General features: G+C 51.4%; 1 protein-coding gene across 2 annotated transcripts in view; it reads right to left on the minus strand.

The window, feature by feature from the left end:
• KIF13B (kinesin family member 13B) overlaps positions 1–11,865 on the minus strand; it is a 156,259-nt gene extending 144,394 nt beyond the window's left edge. For both annotated transcript variants that reach the window (XM_040427155.1, XM_040427156.1), the window contains exon 1: positions 11,749–11,865. In XM_040427155.1, the coding sequence (XP_040283089.1) occupies positions 11,749–11,803 (55 nt within the window). In that variant the 5' untranslated portion in view covers positions 11,804–11,865. The remainder of the gene's footprint in view (positions 1–11,748) is intronic.
• Positions 11,866–18,406: the final 6,541 nt, after the last annotated feature.

Here is an 18,406-nt window from a genome sequence, read left to right on the forward strand (position 1 = left end):
TAGCGGCAGGACGGATCCGACAGGCTGTTCACCCGCCCTAGGTCCGTGCCGCTAGTGTGAAAGTAGCCTTACAAGGCACAGTACAATTTTCGACTTTCAAAAACGGATAAGAGGGCACTTTGTAAACTCCTATTTCAGGCAAAACTCAATAGACTAAAAAGTGGATTGAAAAGGACCCAGAAAGGAAGAGATCGGAGGAGAATAAGATGAAGGCAGAGAGGAGAATGCACAACAATAGGGGGAAGGTCGGTGGAATAGTAATGTATGACATAAGAGATTAGGAGGAGGGAAATGATTAAGATGGGTTTTTCCCCTCGGGGTTAGGTGTGGGGAGGTGGGTTATAAGTGAAAAATTGTTGTTTTTCTTTAAATATATTTGGTTGTTCTATATAACTATGTATTTTGTGTTTTAAATAGAAAAAATAAATAAATGGAACACTGGGGGGCAGTGCTGGTAGTCACCATTATTATTTGGAGGGTGGGCACTACCATCATGGCGTCAGTCAGGAGCTTCTCTTCATCCGCTCCCTTTCATGTAGAATGACGGACAGGTGATGCACGGGTGGAGCGGGCGACAATTATGGGCGTCACTGTGTAATGGGCTTTATGAGGCACAGTCAGCGGGAGTCACACACAAGCCCTAAAATACTCTCCACAGACCGAGTGCTGCTCAGCTGGGGTATCTAAGCCTAGCATGTGGGATACTGCATGCTGAGTCAGTGTATCTAAGCCTGCCATGGGCGATACTGTCTGTGGAGATGGCGTATCTAAGCCATGCATGTGTGATGCTGTCTTCTGAGCAGTGTATCTAAGCCTGACAAGTGTAATACTGTCTGCTGAGCTGTGTATCTAATCCTGTGTGATACTGTCTGCTGAGCTGCGCATCTAATCCCATCATGTGTGACACTGTCTGCTGAGCTGTGTATCTAAGCCTGTCATTTGTGATACTGCCATATCAACTGGTGTAGCTAAGTCACATGTGATGCTGTCTGCTGAGCTGTGTATCTAAGCATGTCATGTATAATACTGTATGAAGAGCTGCTGTATCTAAGTCTAAGATGTGCAATACTGTCTGCTTAGCTGGTGTTTGTAAGCCTCTTGTGTGTGATACAGTCTGCCAGGCTGTGTATCTAATCCTCTTGTGTGTGATACAGTCTGCCAGGCTGTGTATCTAATCCTCTTGTGTGTGATACAGTCTGCCAGGCTGTGTATCTAATCCTCTTGTGTGTGATACAGTCTGCCAGGCTGTGTATCTAATCCTCTTGTGTGTGATACAGTCTGCCAGGCTGTGTATCTAATCCTCTTGTGTGTGATACAGTCTGCCAGGCTGTGTATCTAATCCTCTTGTGTGTGATACCGTCTGCCAGGCTGTGTATCTAATCCTCTTGTGTGTGATACAGTCTGCCAGGCTGTGTATCTAATCCTCTTGTGTGTGATACAGTCTGCCAGGCTGTGTATCTAATCCTCTTGTGTGTGATACAGTCTGCCAGGCTGTGTATCTAATCCTCTTGTGTGTGATACAGTCTGCCAGGCTGTGTATCTAATCCTCTTGTGTGTGATACAGTCTGACAAGATGCTGTATGTAAGCCTATCAGGTGCGATTCTTTCCGCTGGGCCAATGTATCTAAGCCTATCATGTGTGATACAGTCTGCCGAGCCGTGTATCTAGTCCTCTCATGTGTGATACAGTCTGTGGACACCTGGTTGTGATTGTGGAGGACGATATTTCTGCACGGACCACACACTTCCCGTCGAGCAACATGCGCGGCGTGACCAGATGTGTCCGATAACACAGAGCAGTTGCGTGTGGCGTGTTCTACAGCAGACATGTATGAAGGCTGCAGGAGCCGTGATCACAGCTTGTTTCTATTACATGTGCTTTAGGTTTATAAGCCCCCCAATCCCCCCCATCTCATCAGTTCCAGGAATTCCTGCTCCTTTTATCTTGCTCAGATTATGTCCAGCTGTTCACCTATACCTATTATGGAGGTGCGCTCACACCCGGGCCCCCGAGCCTGTGGGGGCCCTAAGGTTCCTTGTGTCACATAAGAAGGCACCACTGCCTCGCTGAGGAGGACGCACATGCTCAGTTCCATCAGTGCTGCATCAGAAAGGACACAAGCCCTGAGCTGTGATAGCGAGAGAGCTGCATCAGAAAGGACACAAGCCCTGAGCTGTGATAGGGAGAGAGCTGCATCAGAAAGGACACAAGCCCTGAGCTGTGATAGGGAGAGAGCTGCATCAGAAAGGACACACCCCCTGAGCTGTGATAGGGAGAGAGCTGCATCAGAAAGGACACACCCCCTGAGCTGTGATAGGGAGAGAGCTGCATCAGAAAGGACACAAGCCCTGAGCCGTGATAGCGAGAGAGCTGCATCAGAAAGGACACAAGCCTTGAGCCGTGATAGCGAGAGAGCTGCATCAGAAAGGACACACCCCCTGAGCTGTGATAGCGAGAGAGCTGCATCAGAAAGGACACAAGCCTTGAGCTGTGATAGGGAGAGAGCTGCATCAGAAAGGACACAAGCCCTGAGCCGTGATAGCGAGAGAGCTGCATCAGAAAGGACACACCCCCTGAGCTGTGATAGCGAGAGAGCTGCATCAGAAAGGACACAAGCCTTGAGCTGTGATAGGGAGAGAGCTGCATCAGAAAGGACACACCCCCTGAGCTGTGATAGCGAGAGAGCTGCATCAGAAAGGACACAAGCCTTGAGCTGTGATAGCGAAAGAGCTGCATCAGAAAGGACACAAGCCTTGAGCTGTGATAGGGAGAGTGCTGCGTTGGAAAGAACATGTCCCCTGACTTATGATAGGGAGAGAGAGCTGGAGGAGAAAGGATACAGCCTGAGCTGTGATAAAGAGAAATCTGCAGCAGAAAGGACACCACTGAGCGTGATGGGGAGAGAGCTGCATCAGAAAGAACACAACCCCTGAGCTGTGACAGCGGAAGAGAGCTGGGGAGAACGGGCACAGCCCCTGAGCTGTGATAAGGAGAAAACTGCAGCTAAAAGAGCACACCCCCTGAGCGTGATAGGGCAATAGCTGCATCAGAAAGAACACGCTCCTTGGGCTGTGATAGGGAGAGTGCTGGAGGAGAAAGAACACGCCCACTGAGGCACAGCAGAAAGGACACACCCTCTGAGCTTCCAGCTTTATATAAATCTGACAGATCAATTGGAGCAATGAATGTGGAGATCTGTGGATCCATGTGAGGTCCGGGCTGGTCCTTTGTTAGACAGAGATCGTCATGTACTGTATGACGTATGATGTATGATTAATTATTTTTTTACATTATTCATGGGACAATCCCTTTATCAAACCGGGCAGCTCAGAAATTACCGTATCCCAGCGTTCAAAGAATAATCACTGAGGGGAGTCCTGATTGTGCCGGAGTCTCCCTTTAGGGCATTTGTAAAACAGTACATCTCCAGGCTCGGATCCTCTGACGTGTTACTGAACCACACACACATGTAGCACGCAGCCATACAGGGGGGGCGGCAGAAACCCCCACAGACTGCAACCCTCCCATAGCTTCACACAGGACGACGATACGTCAGCAAAATGGGGCAGGTTTATACAGTTCTCTTTCATTCATTACAGAAAAAAAAAACTAAAACTAAAACATATACATGGCGGTATTATTTATTCTGTTTGTTACCCAATAGAAGTCAATGGTCAGAATAATCTGAAATGTGCTCTGCCAATAGTCATGTTACCATATAGCACATTTCCGGCGCATTAGTGGCGTTCCCATCAAAACACATTGTTTAAGGACAGGGCCCATGCATTTTAGGGCAGCACCGTATTACACGGCTATTCTGGACAGGTGAGCGGCGGTAGAATGTATGCAGACTACAGGCTGCACTAGGAGGACCAGCATGATGGTAACTCCCCCGCTCATGCAGGGTTAGGCCTCATTCATATTTCAGTGTTCCACGGACGTGTGCTGTACGTGTTCCACATTTATTTTAATGCGTGTATTCAGACATCAGTGTTTTAGCGCGGTCCGTGTTTTTAGCACGGATGCATGTTCACCGATTCATCACACCCATTATAGTCTATGGGTCCGTGAAAACCACAGATGCCATCCGTGTTTCGCGGATCATTAGGAAGAGATATGCAGGGTCAGTGAAACACGGACAGCAAAAAAAACGGACCCAACACGGATTCTTCAGAGATGCATCGCTGACCACCTTTTCGCGGATTTGAGCGCGGACATGTGAGTGAGGCTTTATTAGGGACTGCCGCACATGTAATTTTCGCTGCAGGAGGTGGCGGTCGTATACCGGAGTGAGGACGGCAGAGGGAAACGATCAGTTCCAGTGTCTCCTGCTTCGCCAACCCTTTCTCACTGAGCGCACACACACAAAGCCAATGTAAACAGAGGCCCCCGGGGGCCCGCTGCTACAATAAATAATAATTAGCCATGTCCAGGGGTGGAAGGAGGGCGATGCTCATGTTCAGCCCGGAGTCACCTGGCACATGGCATGGGTAAAGTCCTCTTCCTATATAGCAGATCTGTTGCAGCGTGAAACAGTGAGGGGTTAAAAAGTTCTGCAACTTTATAAACATGTGTTTTGTTTCGAGATCTCTGCTTGCTGTCAGAATGGCTTTCCAGGACTTTCATATCAATGGCCTATAAATCAGGTCAGCAATATCTGATCGGTGGGGGTCCGACTCCCAGCGCCCCTGCCGATCAGCTGTTTGAACAGGCCGCAGCGCTCTGGTGAGCCCCAAGTACAGCGCCATACACTGTATAGTGGCCATACTTGGTACTGCAGCTCAGGCCCATTGAGTTGAATGGAACTGAGCTGTGCCCAGGCCATGTGACCGATGAATGTGACGTCACTGGTCGAGAAAGAAGCTGATCAGCGGAGGTGTCAGGAATCAGAAGTTTTTTTGCGTTCGGGGCTGAAGCACGGAAGTTCGGGGCTGCGCTCCGGAAATGCAGATGCGGAGAGGACATAGTGTGCTCTCCGCATCCATTCCTGCCCCATTGAAAATAAATGGGTCCGCACCCGTTCTCGATATTGCGGAACGGATGCGGACCCATTTGCGGACGTGTGAATGGACCCCCGTTTTGTTTTTCCGTATGGCATATACAGTAATTACATAGAACAAATTGGGCTGAGCATAACATTTTCAATGGATGGTTCCGCAAAAACGGAACAGATACGGAAGACATACGAAGTACATTCCGTATGTGTTTAGTTTTTTTTGGAGGACCCATTGACTTGAATGGAGCCACGGAGCGTGATTTGCGGGCAATAATAGGACATGTTCTATCTTTCAACGGAATGGAAAAACGGAAATATGTAAAACGGAATGCATTCCATTTTTTTTTTTGCGGAACCATTGAAATGAATGGTTCCGTATACGGAACGCAAAAAACGGCCCGCAAACGAAAAAAAAAAAAAAACGGTCGTGTGAAAGAGGCCTTAACTAATAATTCTCGCAGCTGAGGGTCTGCTACAATTGTATCCAGCGTAGACCATCCACCCTGAGGTAAACCCATCAGCCCAAACCTCTCCCCTGCGCCCATAACCCCGCTACAATGTATCAGACTGATCCAACTGTAACAAACCCTCAGCTTGGAGAAATATTGGGTCCCTACAAGTATTGAGCCTCTGGATATAAATATAGGAGTGTTCGAATTCACTGGCAGCAAGCAGAGATCTTGAAAACGGTGAAGAATTAACGCACAAAAAGGTTTCTTGAGGAGCTTTCCAATGATTAAAAGTTTTTTTTTTTAAATCACAAAATGTGATGGCATATCACTAAGATGCGGGGGTCCGGCTTAGGGCTGGGGCCACAGCTGGGGGCCCTTTACACTGCAGGGTTCTGGACAGCCACCGTGCATCGGACTGCCTCATTCAAAGTAGTGCTGCAGCCCCTTCCTTCTCAGCTTCAGGGGGCCCCCCAGAGGTCGGACCCCCACCAATCCTAGCTATAAGATAGGAGTACCCCTTTAAGCTTTATCTACAGAGATAATATAACGCGGCTCGTCCCCCCGGGCACCATCACATCCTCTCACAATGGAAATGTCGCTGTGCCCCTTCGGCTCATCTATACCCATCGTCACATGAGCTCAACGTCCGTAGAGTAGCTGCGAGCCGCTAAATATTTCAGCAGCCAGTGGGACTGTGTGGGACGTAAATCGCAGGGAACCGATGCCACCCTATACGCAGGGGTGGGCAACCTGCGGCACTCCGGCTATTGCTGCTCTGAGAAGAGCAAGTAGGCATGCTGGGAGTTGTAGTTTCACAACAGCTGGAGTGCCGCGGGTTGACGGCCAAAGAGAACAGCGTTGACGGCCAAAAGATTTCTGCCGCTAAATGCCATCTGTACCCGCTAGTCCAGCTATACCATCACTTTCTGGTGAGAGCCCCACCGAACCCAAGAATGAAGGAGCCGCCGCGCTGGGGCCACCCGACTGACAAGTAGGGGGTGCTATTACCTTAAAGTCACGTTGTCCCCCAAGATTAGCACCTACATAGGCGGGGACACGGGTCTGACAGGTGGGACTTCAGCCATGTCCTATCAGATAAGCGGCTCAGCAGGTTTCCGGCGGCCACTTAACGCCTGTCCAGGAGAAAAGGTCTTCAGGAGGCAGGCGTAAAAGATACGGGCTGGAGATGATGAGGGTGATGGTAGATTTGTCAATGGTACACATCACCAATTATAAAGATGCGAGGATGTGTCACGCTGTGCAGGCAGCAGCTGAATGGCCGGCATTGTCAGACACGGCTGAGGTCACAGGCTGGTGACGATCAGAGACGATGACGGTGACCCCGGGACATGATCCATACGTGTGCTTCAATAAGCTGCAATACCACTCTTATCCGGGATGTGTGGAGGGGGCGCTGCACATAATAAGCCAATATTTCTCTTACACTATTGATGGTAGCAGTACTGCTCTTATCCGGGATGTGTGGAGGGGGCGCTGTATCTAACCACTATTCAAGCTTCCCTTCTGCTATGACTGGCTGCAGTACTGCTCCTATTCCTTCTATATGGGGGCGCTCTACGGATTGAAGTGAATGGGTCTGCATGCGAGCCGCAAAAACGGCAGCTTGGATGCGGACCCAAACAACGGCCATGGGCATAAGGTCTAAAGCATCCCTTTTGCTATGACTGGCTGCAGTACTGCTCCCATCCTTACTATATAGGGGCGCTCTACCTGACCACCATCTAAAAAACTTTCCTTGTGCTATGACTGGCTGCAGTACTGCTCCCATCCTTAGTATATAGGGGGCGCTCTACCTGACCACTACAGAAAGCGTCCCTTGAGCTATGACTGGCTGCAGTACTGCTCCCATCCTTACTATATAGGGGCGCTCTACCTGACCACCATCTAAAAAACTTTCCTTGTGCTATGACTGGCTGCAGTACTGCTCCCATCCTTAGTATATAGGGGGCGCTCTACCTGACCACTACAGAAAGCGTCCCTTGAGCTCCGACTGGCTGCAGTACTGCTCCCATCCTTAGTATATAGGGGTGCTCTGCCTGACCACTATCTAAAGCTTCCCTTGAGCTATGACTGGCTGCAGTACTGCTCCCATCCTTAGTATATAGGGGAGCTCTACCTGACCACTACAGAAAGCGTCCCTTGAGCTCCGACTGGCTGCAGTACTGCTCCCATCCTTAGTATATAGGGGTGCTCTGCCTGACCACTATCTAAAGCTTCCCTTGAGCTATGACTGGCTGCAGTACTGCTCCCATCCTGTGTATATTGGGGCGCTCTACCTGACCACCATCTAAAACTTCCCTTGAGCTATGACTGGCTGCAGTACTGCTCACTTCCTTAGTATATGGGGGCGCTCTAGCTGACCACTATCTAAGGCCTCATGCACACGACCGTTCCGTTTTTTGCAGTCCACCAAACGGAAGCCACCCATGTGCCTTCCGCAATTTGCGGAACGGAACGGGTGGCCCATTGTAGAAATGCCTATTCTTGTCCGCAAAACGGACAAGAATAGGACATGTTCTATTTTTTTGCGGGGTCACGGAACGGAGAAACGGATTGAAGTGAATGGGTCCGCATCCGAGCCCCCAAAACTGCGGCTTGGATGCGGACCCAAACAACGGCCGTGTGCATGAGGCCTAAAGCGTCCCTTCTGCTATGACTGGCTGCAGTACTGCTCCCATCCTTAGTATAAAGGGGGTGCTCTACCTGACCACTATCTAAAACTTCCCTTGAGCTATGACTGGCTGCAGTACTGCTCCCATCCTTAGTATATAGGGGTGCTCTACCTGACCACTACAGAAAGCGTCCCTTGAGCTATGACTGGCTGCAGTACTGCTCCCATCCTTAGTATATAGGGGTGCTCTGCCTGACCACTATCTAAAGCTTCCCTTGAGCTATGGCTGGCTGCAGTACTGCTCCCATCCTTGGTATATGGGGGCGCTCTACCTGACCACTATCTCCTCCTGAGAGCATTCATATGTGGGCTCTTCAGCAGGCCTATCACTACAATGCCCGGTATTACGCACAGCTCTGTCCTGTTTGTTACAATGTATCAGTGCAGGCAGGAGCAATCAGCCAGAACAGAGGAGATACAAGTGACTGTCTACACTGATACATTGCAACAAACCCTCACCTGCATGGACAGGTCTAGGCCAGGAGCACTTTCCAGTCTCTGAATGTGAGCGAGAAGGTTTCCAGTCACTGACTGCAAACAGAAACCTTGCAAATAATAAAGGATTGATACACAATTTATGTAAGAAAGGAGCACAACACCTCTACATAAGATTGGAGGACCCCTTTAAATCTGGTACACCTGCACAGTAAGGGGTTAACGTCGACACGGCTGCAATACACAGCTACTCCCATCATCCGGCTGTAGGTAAATACTTAACCAGCGCTCTACAAACACCTGCTGTGTAATTGTCAGGCAACGGCTCAGACAATGATTTCTCATGAGAGCCCCATGTGTTGCGGACTACTACCCCCAGCATAGCCGGATTATGGGCCCTGGTGCTGGTCACGGAGCAGTCATCACAGACAGCTGATAACAGAGGACAATAGATTGCATTCAAAGGCAGAAGAGAGTGGAGACAGGATGGGGGTAGTAGTCAGCCAGCATTAGAGGGCCCTCCGCCAGGTGAGGTACGCAGCACATGGCGGTATAACTGGTCTACGGGAAGTGTGTCAGAGATCAGGAGCGCCTGAAGACATGGCCGCTGCGTGTGAGGAGGGTATGCGGGCGGCCATCATGGGGAGGGGGGTGCGGCCATAAGCAGAGGTCACCAAAGGCACTGATCCTGGGGCCACCATCTGACATCACATCCCAAGGATGATGTCACCACGTACGATGTATGTATACTACAGCAGCATTCCCCAACTTGTGGCACCATAACTCCCATCAGGTCATCAAATCAGAGACAGTCACAGATATACTGAGTGACATCAAATTAGAGACTGTCACAAAAACACTGAATTACATCAGAACAGAGAGTGACACTTATACACCGAGTGACATAGTGTCATCGATAGGCCGGGTGACATCAGAACAGAGAATGTCACTGATACACGGGGTGACATCATAACAGAGACCGTCACCTATATACCGAGTGACATCAGAACAGAGCCTATAGCTCAATTACACAAGGGGTTGTCACTCCTATCACTTAAGTGATTGTCACTCCTGTGGATGTCACTCCCGTCACTACAAAGCCTGTCATTTCTATCACTACAGAGCCTGTCACTCCTGCGGTTGTAATTCCTGTCACTACAAACCCTGTCACTCCTATCACTTAAAAGACTGTCAGTCCTGTGCCTATCACTCCCATACCTGTCGCTCCTGCAGCTGTCGCTCCCATCACTCCTGCGGCCCCTGTCGCCCCTATCCCTCCTGCCGCTGTCACCCCTATCCCTCCTGCCGCTGTCCCCCCTATCCCTCCTGCCGCTGTCCCCCCTATCCCTCCTGCCGCTGTCCCCCCTATCCCTCCTGCCGCTGTCCCCCCTATCCCTCCTGCCGCTGTCCCCCCTATCCCTCCTGCCGCTGTCCCCCCTATCCCCCCTGCGGCTGTCCCCCCTATCCCCCCTGCGGCTGTCCCCCCTATCCCCCCTGCGGCTGTCCCCCCTATCCCCCCTGCGGCTGTCCCCCCTATCCCTCCTGCGGCTGTCCCCCCTATCCCTCCTGCGGCTGTCACCCCTATCCCTCCTGCGGCTGTCACCCCTATCCCTCCTGAGGCTGTCACCCCTATCCCTCCTGAGGCTGTCACCCCTATCCCTCCTGCCGCTGTCACCCCTATCCCTCCTGCCGCTGTCACCCCTATCCCTCCTGCCGCTGTCACCCCTATCCCCCCTGCCGCTGTCACCCCTATCCCCCCTGCCGCTGTCACCCCTATCCCTCCTGCGGCTGTCACCCCTATCCCCCCTGCGGCTGTCACCCCTATCCCCCCTGCGGCTGTCACCCCTATCCCCCCTGCGGCTGTCACCCCTATCCCTCCTGAGGCTGTCACCCCTATCCCTCCTGCCGCTGTCACCCCTATCCCTCCTGCCGCTGTCACCCCTATCCCTCCTGCCGCTGTCACCCCTATCCCTCCTGCCGCTGTCACCCCTATCCCTCCTGCGGCTGTCACCCCTATCCCCCCTGAGGCTGTCACCCCTATCCCTCCTGAGGCTGTCACCCCTATCCCTCCTGCCGCTGTCACCCCTATCCCTCCTGCCGCTGTCACCCCTATCCCTCCTGCGGCTGTCACCCCTATCCCTCCTGCGGCTGTCACCCCTATCCCTCCTGAGGCTGTCACCCCTATCCCTCCTGCCGCTGTCACCCCTATCCCTCCTGCCGCTGTCACCCCTATCCCTCCTGAGGCTGTCACCCCTATCCCTCCTGCGGCTGTCACCCCTATCCCTCCTGAGGCTGTCCCCCCTATCCCTCCTAAGGCTGTCACCCCTATCCCCGCTGAGGCTGTCACCCCTATCCCTCCTGAGGCTGTCACCCCTATCCCTCCTGAGGCTGTCACCCCTATCCCTCCTGAGGCTGTCACCCCTATCCCTCCTGAGGCTGTCACCCCTATCCCTCCTGCCGCTGTCACCCCTATCCCTCCTGCCGCTGTCACCCCTATCCCTCCTGAGGCTGTCACCCCTATCCCTCCTGCGGCTGTCACCCCTATCCCTCCTGCGGCTGTCACCCCTATCCCTCCTGCGGCTGTCACCCCTATCCCTCCTGCCGCTGTCACCCCTATCCCCCCTGAGGCTGTCACCCCTATCCCTCCTGCGGCTGTCACCCCTATCCCCCCTGAGGCTGTCACCCCTATCCCTCCTGAGGCTGTCACCCCTATCCCTCCTGAGGCTGTCACCCCTATCCCTCCTGAGGCTGTCACCCCTATCCCTCCTGAGGCTGTCACCCCTATCCCTCCTGCCGCTGTCACCCCTATCCCTCCTGAGGCTGTCACCCCTATCCCTCCTGCCGCTGTCACCCCTATCCCTCCTGAGGCTGTCACCCCTATCCCTCCTGAGGCTGTCACCCCTATCCCTCCTGAGGCTGTCACCCCTATCCCTCCTGAGGCTGTCACCCCTATACCCCCCCTGCGGCTGTCACCCCTATCCCTCCTGCGGCTGTCACCCCTATCCCTCCTGCGGCTGTCACTCGGTACAGTCAGGCACCGGCTGCCACTCTCAGGGACTGGACACTTGCTGTCACATAAAGTTGCAGGCGCCTCCCCCGGAGTTGGCAGCGGTCCTGGGCGCAGCTGTCAGCCCCGGTTCCGGTACCGTGCCCCGCCCCACCGGTCACTCACCTCTCTTGTTCATGGGCCGTAGCCGCACGGCCACCTTCACCTTGGAGTCGCTCATCCTGCGCTCTGCGAGCTCCCAGGACCTGCCCGGACCCCGCCGGCTTCCGTCTCTCGGCGAGGGAGGCGGTAACCAAAGGAGAGGTGGCACCTGGGAGGCGCGACGTCATGACGTCAGAAATTAAAGGCCAGCCGGCCGGGATCACGTGGTGTGGAGATGGTTACCATGACGACAGAGCTGCTTCTCTCCTCAGGTTGCATGCCTTACCTCAGGTACTTGACGGCTGGAGGAGCAACCAATCAGGTGCCTGCTTTTATTTTGTAACCTGCTGCACAAAGATAAAAGCTGTTATGTGATTGGTTGCTCTGGATGACCACTCTGGTTTCCCTTTCTGTTTGTTTACACATTTATAATTGCCAATATGGTGGCTTTGGGACACACCGCGACCCCTCAGGCGCAAAAGATCCAAACCTGCTGCATTCTTAGTTGTGAATCACATCCAGATGTGTCACTAGTCTCGTGCGATGTATCGGAAATCGCACCTTTTCACACAATGTTCACTGTGGGCTCTGGGAAATCAACGCTAACCAGGGGTCATCGACTCTGGCTGTTGTCAAACTACAACTCCCAGCGTGCACACTTGCTCAGCTGTTCTCTAAATTCTCATTAAAGTGAATGGAGCATGCTGGGAGTGGTAGTTTCAGAACCATTGGAGTGGTGGAGGTCGATTAAAGGGGCTGTGCCAAGTTTAAAGTTATCCCCTGTCCACAGGAGAGAGGATATCTAACTGATGGTTGGGGATCAGACTGCTAGGACCCTCACCGTTCCTGAGAACTGGGGCCCCATGTCGCCGCCCGGCCGAACAGGCGCTCAATTTATTCCCTATGGGACTGCAGGAGAATGAAGGGAGCGGCTGGGTGCATGCTCGGCCGGCCGGGGACATGGGGCCCCAGTACTCAGGATCAGTGGGGGTCCCATCAGTCTGATCCCCAACCATCAGTTAGATATTCTCTCTCCTGTGGACAGGGGATAACTTTAAACTTGGCACAGCCCCTTTAAGCGAACTCTACCACTCCACTGGTTCTGAAACTACCACTCCCAGCATGCTCCATTCACCTCTATGGGAAGTGTGCATGCTGGGAGTTGTAGTTTGACAAGAGCCGGCATGCCGGAGGTCGCTGACCCCTGGTTAGTGCGGCTTTCCTGGTGCACACGGTAAACGCTGTGTGAATAGTTGAGATCTGGCTGTTAAAATAATTGGCACAACCCCTTTAAAGGGGTTATCCAACATCAAAAATGCCCCCCCCCCCCCCCTTCCTTACGGCCGGCTCCCCCCCTTACACAGATTGTACTTACCTCACTCCCGGCCCTCACGTGGCTTCTGCTGCCCGCACAGCCGCCGCTGCATGAAAACATCCGCTGACGGGGGGGAGCAGCCAATAGCAGGTCACGACGGGGGGGGGGGGGGGAGCCACCTTAGCATCGTGGGTGTCAATATGGTGGCTTGTTCCCGTAGCTGCCTGCTACTGGCGACGACATTTGTCGCACTAATGTCGCGCGACAATTTTTATAATGGCAGTCTATGGTGTCGCACTGCAACATGCAACATGCTGCGACGCAACAGTCATAGAAAATCCATTCGAGATGGATTTTTCTGCGACTGTTGCGTCGCAGTCGCAGCATGTTGCATGTTGCATAGACGGCCATTATAAAAATTGTCGCGCGACATTAGTGCAACAAAATGTTGCGCTACAAATGTTGCAGTGTAGTTGTGCCCTATCTGTCGCGCGACTTATTGTCGTCGTGTAGACGTAGCCTTATTCACAATCTGTGAGCGGCAGAATACTGGAACTTGTGGGCAGAGGCTGCCCTCTACTGGTCGCCATGAGTTACTGCACTGCAAAGTAAGACTCAGGTCAAACCTATTTTTCAGCAGATCAATACACTTGGAAGTATTAATCGTTATGTCGGGTTATCATCTTCTCCGGATTTGACCTCATCAGACCGGAGATGAAAAATATTCTCCATTGCTTATGAAATCTACAGGGAAGGGTAACATGCTAATAGCCCCTTATGTCCCCCCTTTAACCCTCTACGTGCAAATCTATATACTGTCCCAAGGGTCTGTCACCACTCATCCTCTGTCATTACAGGATGTGTCTGCTGAGCAGAGATGCCAATCATCCCACAATCTGCTGCTCGGCAGTGTAAACATTGGGGGCCAGCGTGGACCACACAGGATCCATTTTAGCTGGGAAGCACAGTTGTCCCTCTTATTTTGGCGGGTAAGATCCACTGCCAATTGCTGCACACGTTTATAGACGACGTTCCTCCAGTCTATAGCATTTGGAACCACAAATAATACATATGACCCCCAAATGAATACAGACCTAAAATTAGAGCCCCTAAATAAAGATATAGACCCCCAGACCCTCATATACATTATACAAATCCCCATCAATATAGGCCCCAGGTCTCTATAGGGGGATATACAGGCCCCAGACCCAACCTCCCATCTATGCAGACTCCAATTTATACAGATCTGAAATCAGATCCACCATCTATACAGAACCAAGACCACCTCCATGTTGTATACAGACCCCCATGTATACAGACCTCAGACCAGACCCAACTATACACACCCTAGACAAAACCTCACATCTGTATGAACTACATGCCAGATCTACTATCTATACAGATCTCACTGACCACTATCCAGACCACAGATCAGACCTCCCACCTATACAGACCCCTATCTATACAGACCTTAGACCAGAATGCCCATCTGTACAGGCCCCCAGTGCAGACCTCCCATGTATACAAGCTACACACCATACCTGCCATCTATACAGACCCCAGACCTCCCATCTATGCAGACCCCAGACCAGACCTCCCATCTATACAGACCCCAGACCAGACCTCCCATCTTTACAGACCTCAGGCCTCCCATCTATACAGACCTCAAACCAGATCTCCCATCTATGCAGACCCCAGACCAGGCCTCCCATCTATACAGACCCCAGACCAGACCTCCCATCTATACAGACCCCAGACCAGACCTCCCATCTATACAGACCCCAGACCAGACCTCCCATCTTTACAGACCTCAGGCCTCCCATCTATACAGACCCCAGACCAGACCTCCCATCTATACAGACCCCAGACCAGACCTACCACCTATACAAACCTCAGACCTACCATCTATACAGACCTCAGACCTACCATCTATACAGACCTCAGGCCTCCCATCTATACAGACCCCCGACCAGACCTCCCATCTATAAAGACCCCAGACCAGACCTCCTATCTATACAGACCCCAGACCAGATCTCCCATCTGTACAGACCCCAGACCTCCCATCTATACAGACCTCAGGCCTCCCATCTATACAGACCTCAAACCAGACCTCCCATCTATTCAAACTACAAACCAGACCTCCCATCTATACAGACCCCAGACCAGACCTCCCATCTATACAGACCCCAGACCAGACCTACCACCTATACAAACCCCAGACCTCCCATCTATACAGACCTCAGACCTCCCATCTATACAGACCTTAGGCCTCCCATCTATACAGACCCCAGACCAGACCTCCTATCTATACAGACCCCAGACCAGACCTCCCATCTATGCAGACCCCAGACCAGACCTCCCATATGTACAGATATCCCATCTGTACAGACCCCAGACTAAACCTCCCATCTACACAGACCCCAGACCAGACCTACCATCTATACAGACCCCAGACCAGACCTCCCATCTATACAGACTCCAGACCAGACCTCCCATCTATACAGACTCCAGACCAGACCTCCCATCTATACAAACTGCAAACCAGACTTCCCATCTATACAGACCCCAGACCAGACCTCCCATCTATACAGACCCCAGACCTCCCATCTATACAGACCCCAGACCTCCCATCTATACAGACCCCAGACCTCCCATCTATACAGACCCCAGACCTTCCATCTATACAGACCTCCCATCTATATAGACCACAGAGCTCCCATCTATACATACCACATATTAGACCTCCCATTTTAAAGACCTCAGAACCCCCTGTATAGACCGCCCAGACCAGACCTCTAATTTATACAGACCACCTCCATGTATATTGACCTCAGGTCCCCATCTGTATAGAGCCCCCAACACTACTCTGGATCCCCTGGACTGCGTTGAGGTGTTACTACGTGTTGCTGCCCTCCGGAGGGGATGGTAAGGCGTGGTGCACCCCAATGGGAAATAAGTCCAAACAGGTTATTCAGTGAGCCAGTGTGCTTCTTCACTGGAGGAACTCAAGTGCAAAACAATACATGAAGGCAAGGAGCTGGCTTCTCCAGTCTCCTCCGGGCAGAAGAAGATTCTGTGTAGAGGAAAGGCCTGGGCTAGCTGTCCCTCTTTCTCTCAGAAGGCTGGTTCCCTGGCCAAAGAGCCGGTGGACCAGGGTCTGTGGTAGAGTATCCCCATCTCAGCATCTTCTTATGGTCACTCGTGCAGTCTTGCAGAGTGTCTCCTACTTAGCACTGGTCCCTATCTGCAGACACTTAGGGGTCTGACTGCTGTTCTTATATACAGTTTATAACTGATCTAGAACCTTCTGGTGGTAAGGGTAATGCTGGAGAATCGCAGCCTATCAGAAACAATGCTGCATAGACTGCCATAGACTTGCATTGAGACTCACTACAAGTCAATGGGAATGGCAAATCTCTTTTCAGTCATAATCAACTGTCTGACAGAGCTAAACCAGACAGTCCCTCATGACAGCAGTGGAAAATGACTAGCTTCTCGGTGCACGGACTGAAAATTCCCAAAGTCTCCTAGTGTGAACATTAACCCGTTCCACAATTCAGTGCAAAAACAAAGCAAATGAACAGAATATATCATCTAAAATGCAATTCATCTGTATAACAGTATAAGTGCAAACAACAGCATAAATCGCAGTGCAAGTTAACCCTTCAAAGTGCACTAAAGGAGTCAGCGGCTTTGTATGGCAGCAATGGGGGGCACCAAACCCTGTTCGGACCACAAACGTCCAAAGTTCCCTTGCTCCAGGGCATTACACAGGAACCAGACCTCCCATCTATACGGACTACAACCAAGAGCTCCCATCTATGTGAACAGAGCAGCACGTAACACGTCCTGTGTGTATTGTACAATGCCCATACACTTCCATTGTGCTGTAGTCTATGGGTAGACCCAGTGTCATCTGGATGGAAAACTTTGCAGTGCACAGTGACCTCCAGTGGTAGTTTGTATTATTGCAAGAGCAACTACCAAAATAGTCTTCTTGCTTGTTTTACTTCTATAGCACCGTCCTATTCCACAGAGCTGTACACAGAATATAGTCAGTCCCCAGCCCAGAAGCTGTTTTTTTTTTTTCTAATTTCTCATCTTAAACACACAAGAGGCTATATTAATTGTTTTTTTTTCTTCTATAAGTAAAGTCACAAATCTACCAGATTGTGGCCCTGGAAAAAAAAATTGGGTCCAAATCGAGAGAAGCCTAGGACAGCACGAGTAGACAGAGACTGCAGTACAGCAGTGCACCACAAAATAAGACCCCCCGTAAAAGCAAATACCACAGTGCGGCACAAAATACTGCCCCAGGAGCTGTCCTTCTGAGGCTGACCGCTCCAGTTGCCACGTTCTGTCCTCCTCCTCAAGTTTTCTCTAACTAAGCTATGGAAGAAGGCTGAGGAGGCGAGATCACAGCACATATGGGAGTATACAGCACTACGTACCTATTACATCCAGTGTAGATGTTCTCTTTCCTCATCTTCTCCACTCAGCCCAGACCACCATAATGACTTCTTTCAGCCATGTCTTGTCTCTGCAGAGTTTTCCACACAGACATCTTAGATTCCTCACTTTTCCATTATGCTTACATCTTCTTAAACAAACTGTGCCCGCTGTGCTCTCCAATGCCCTCAGATACTGTACCGCATGTGCGTTTTTTTTTTGTATTTTTAGACACTAGATAAGTGATATAACAAGATCTTTAGAAAATTAGTCCCAAAAAAGAAAACTAATGTAGGATATATTTGGGGACAGTATGTTACATCTGAAAGACAATCCACATGGATAAATCAGACAAAAGGTAGTTGGAATTAGGGATCGACCGATTATCGGTTTTACCGATATTATCGGCCGATATTCAGGATTTTGAAAGTTATCGGTATTGGCAACTATTTTGCCGATAACGAATCGGGAACAAGGATCGCGCTGCTGTCAGCGCGATCCGTTTTCCCTCAGCAGCACAGGGGAGAAGGAAGCAGTGTCTCTCTCCCCCCTGTGCCGCTGCTGCCGCTGCCACCAATGGGAGGAGAAGAGGAGGGGCTGTGGCCGCTGCGCCACCAATAATGTTGACTGACTCCTTCATTCAAATTCAACAGGAGGCGGGAGCTGGCTGCAGAATCACATAGCCGACTCCCGACCTCTATGACAAGTAGCTGCGATCTGCGGTAGTTAACCCCTCAGGTGCCGCACCTGAGGGGTTAACTGCCGCGGATCGCAGCTACCGCTCATAGAGGTCGGGTGCTATATGATTCTGCAGCCAGCTCCCGCCTCCTGTATATGAATTAATGGGCGAGCTATTTTCATTGGTGGCGCAGGGCGCCCCCCCAACCCCAGTATTAAAAACATTGGTGGCGCAGTGCG

The sequence above is a fragment of the Bufo bufo genome, chromosome 4 (assembly GCF_905171765.1).
Source record: "Bufo bufo chromosome 4, aBufBuf1.1, whole genome shotgun sequence".
Classification (NCBI taxonomy): Eukaryota; Metazoa; Chordata; class Amphibia; order Anura; family Bufonidae; genus Bufo; species Bufo bufo.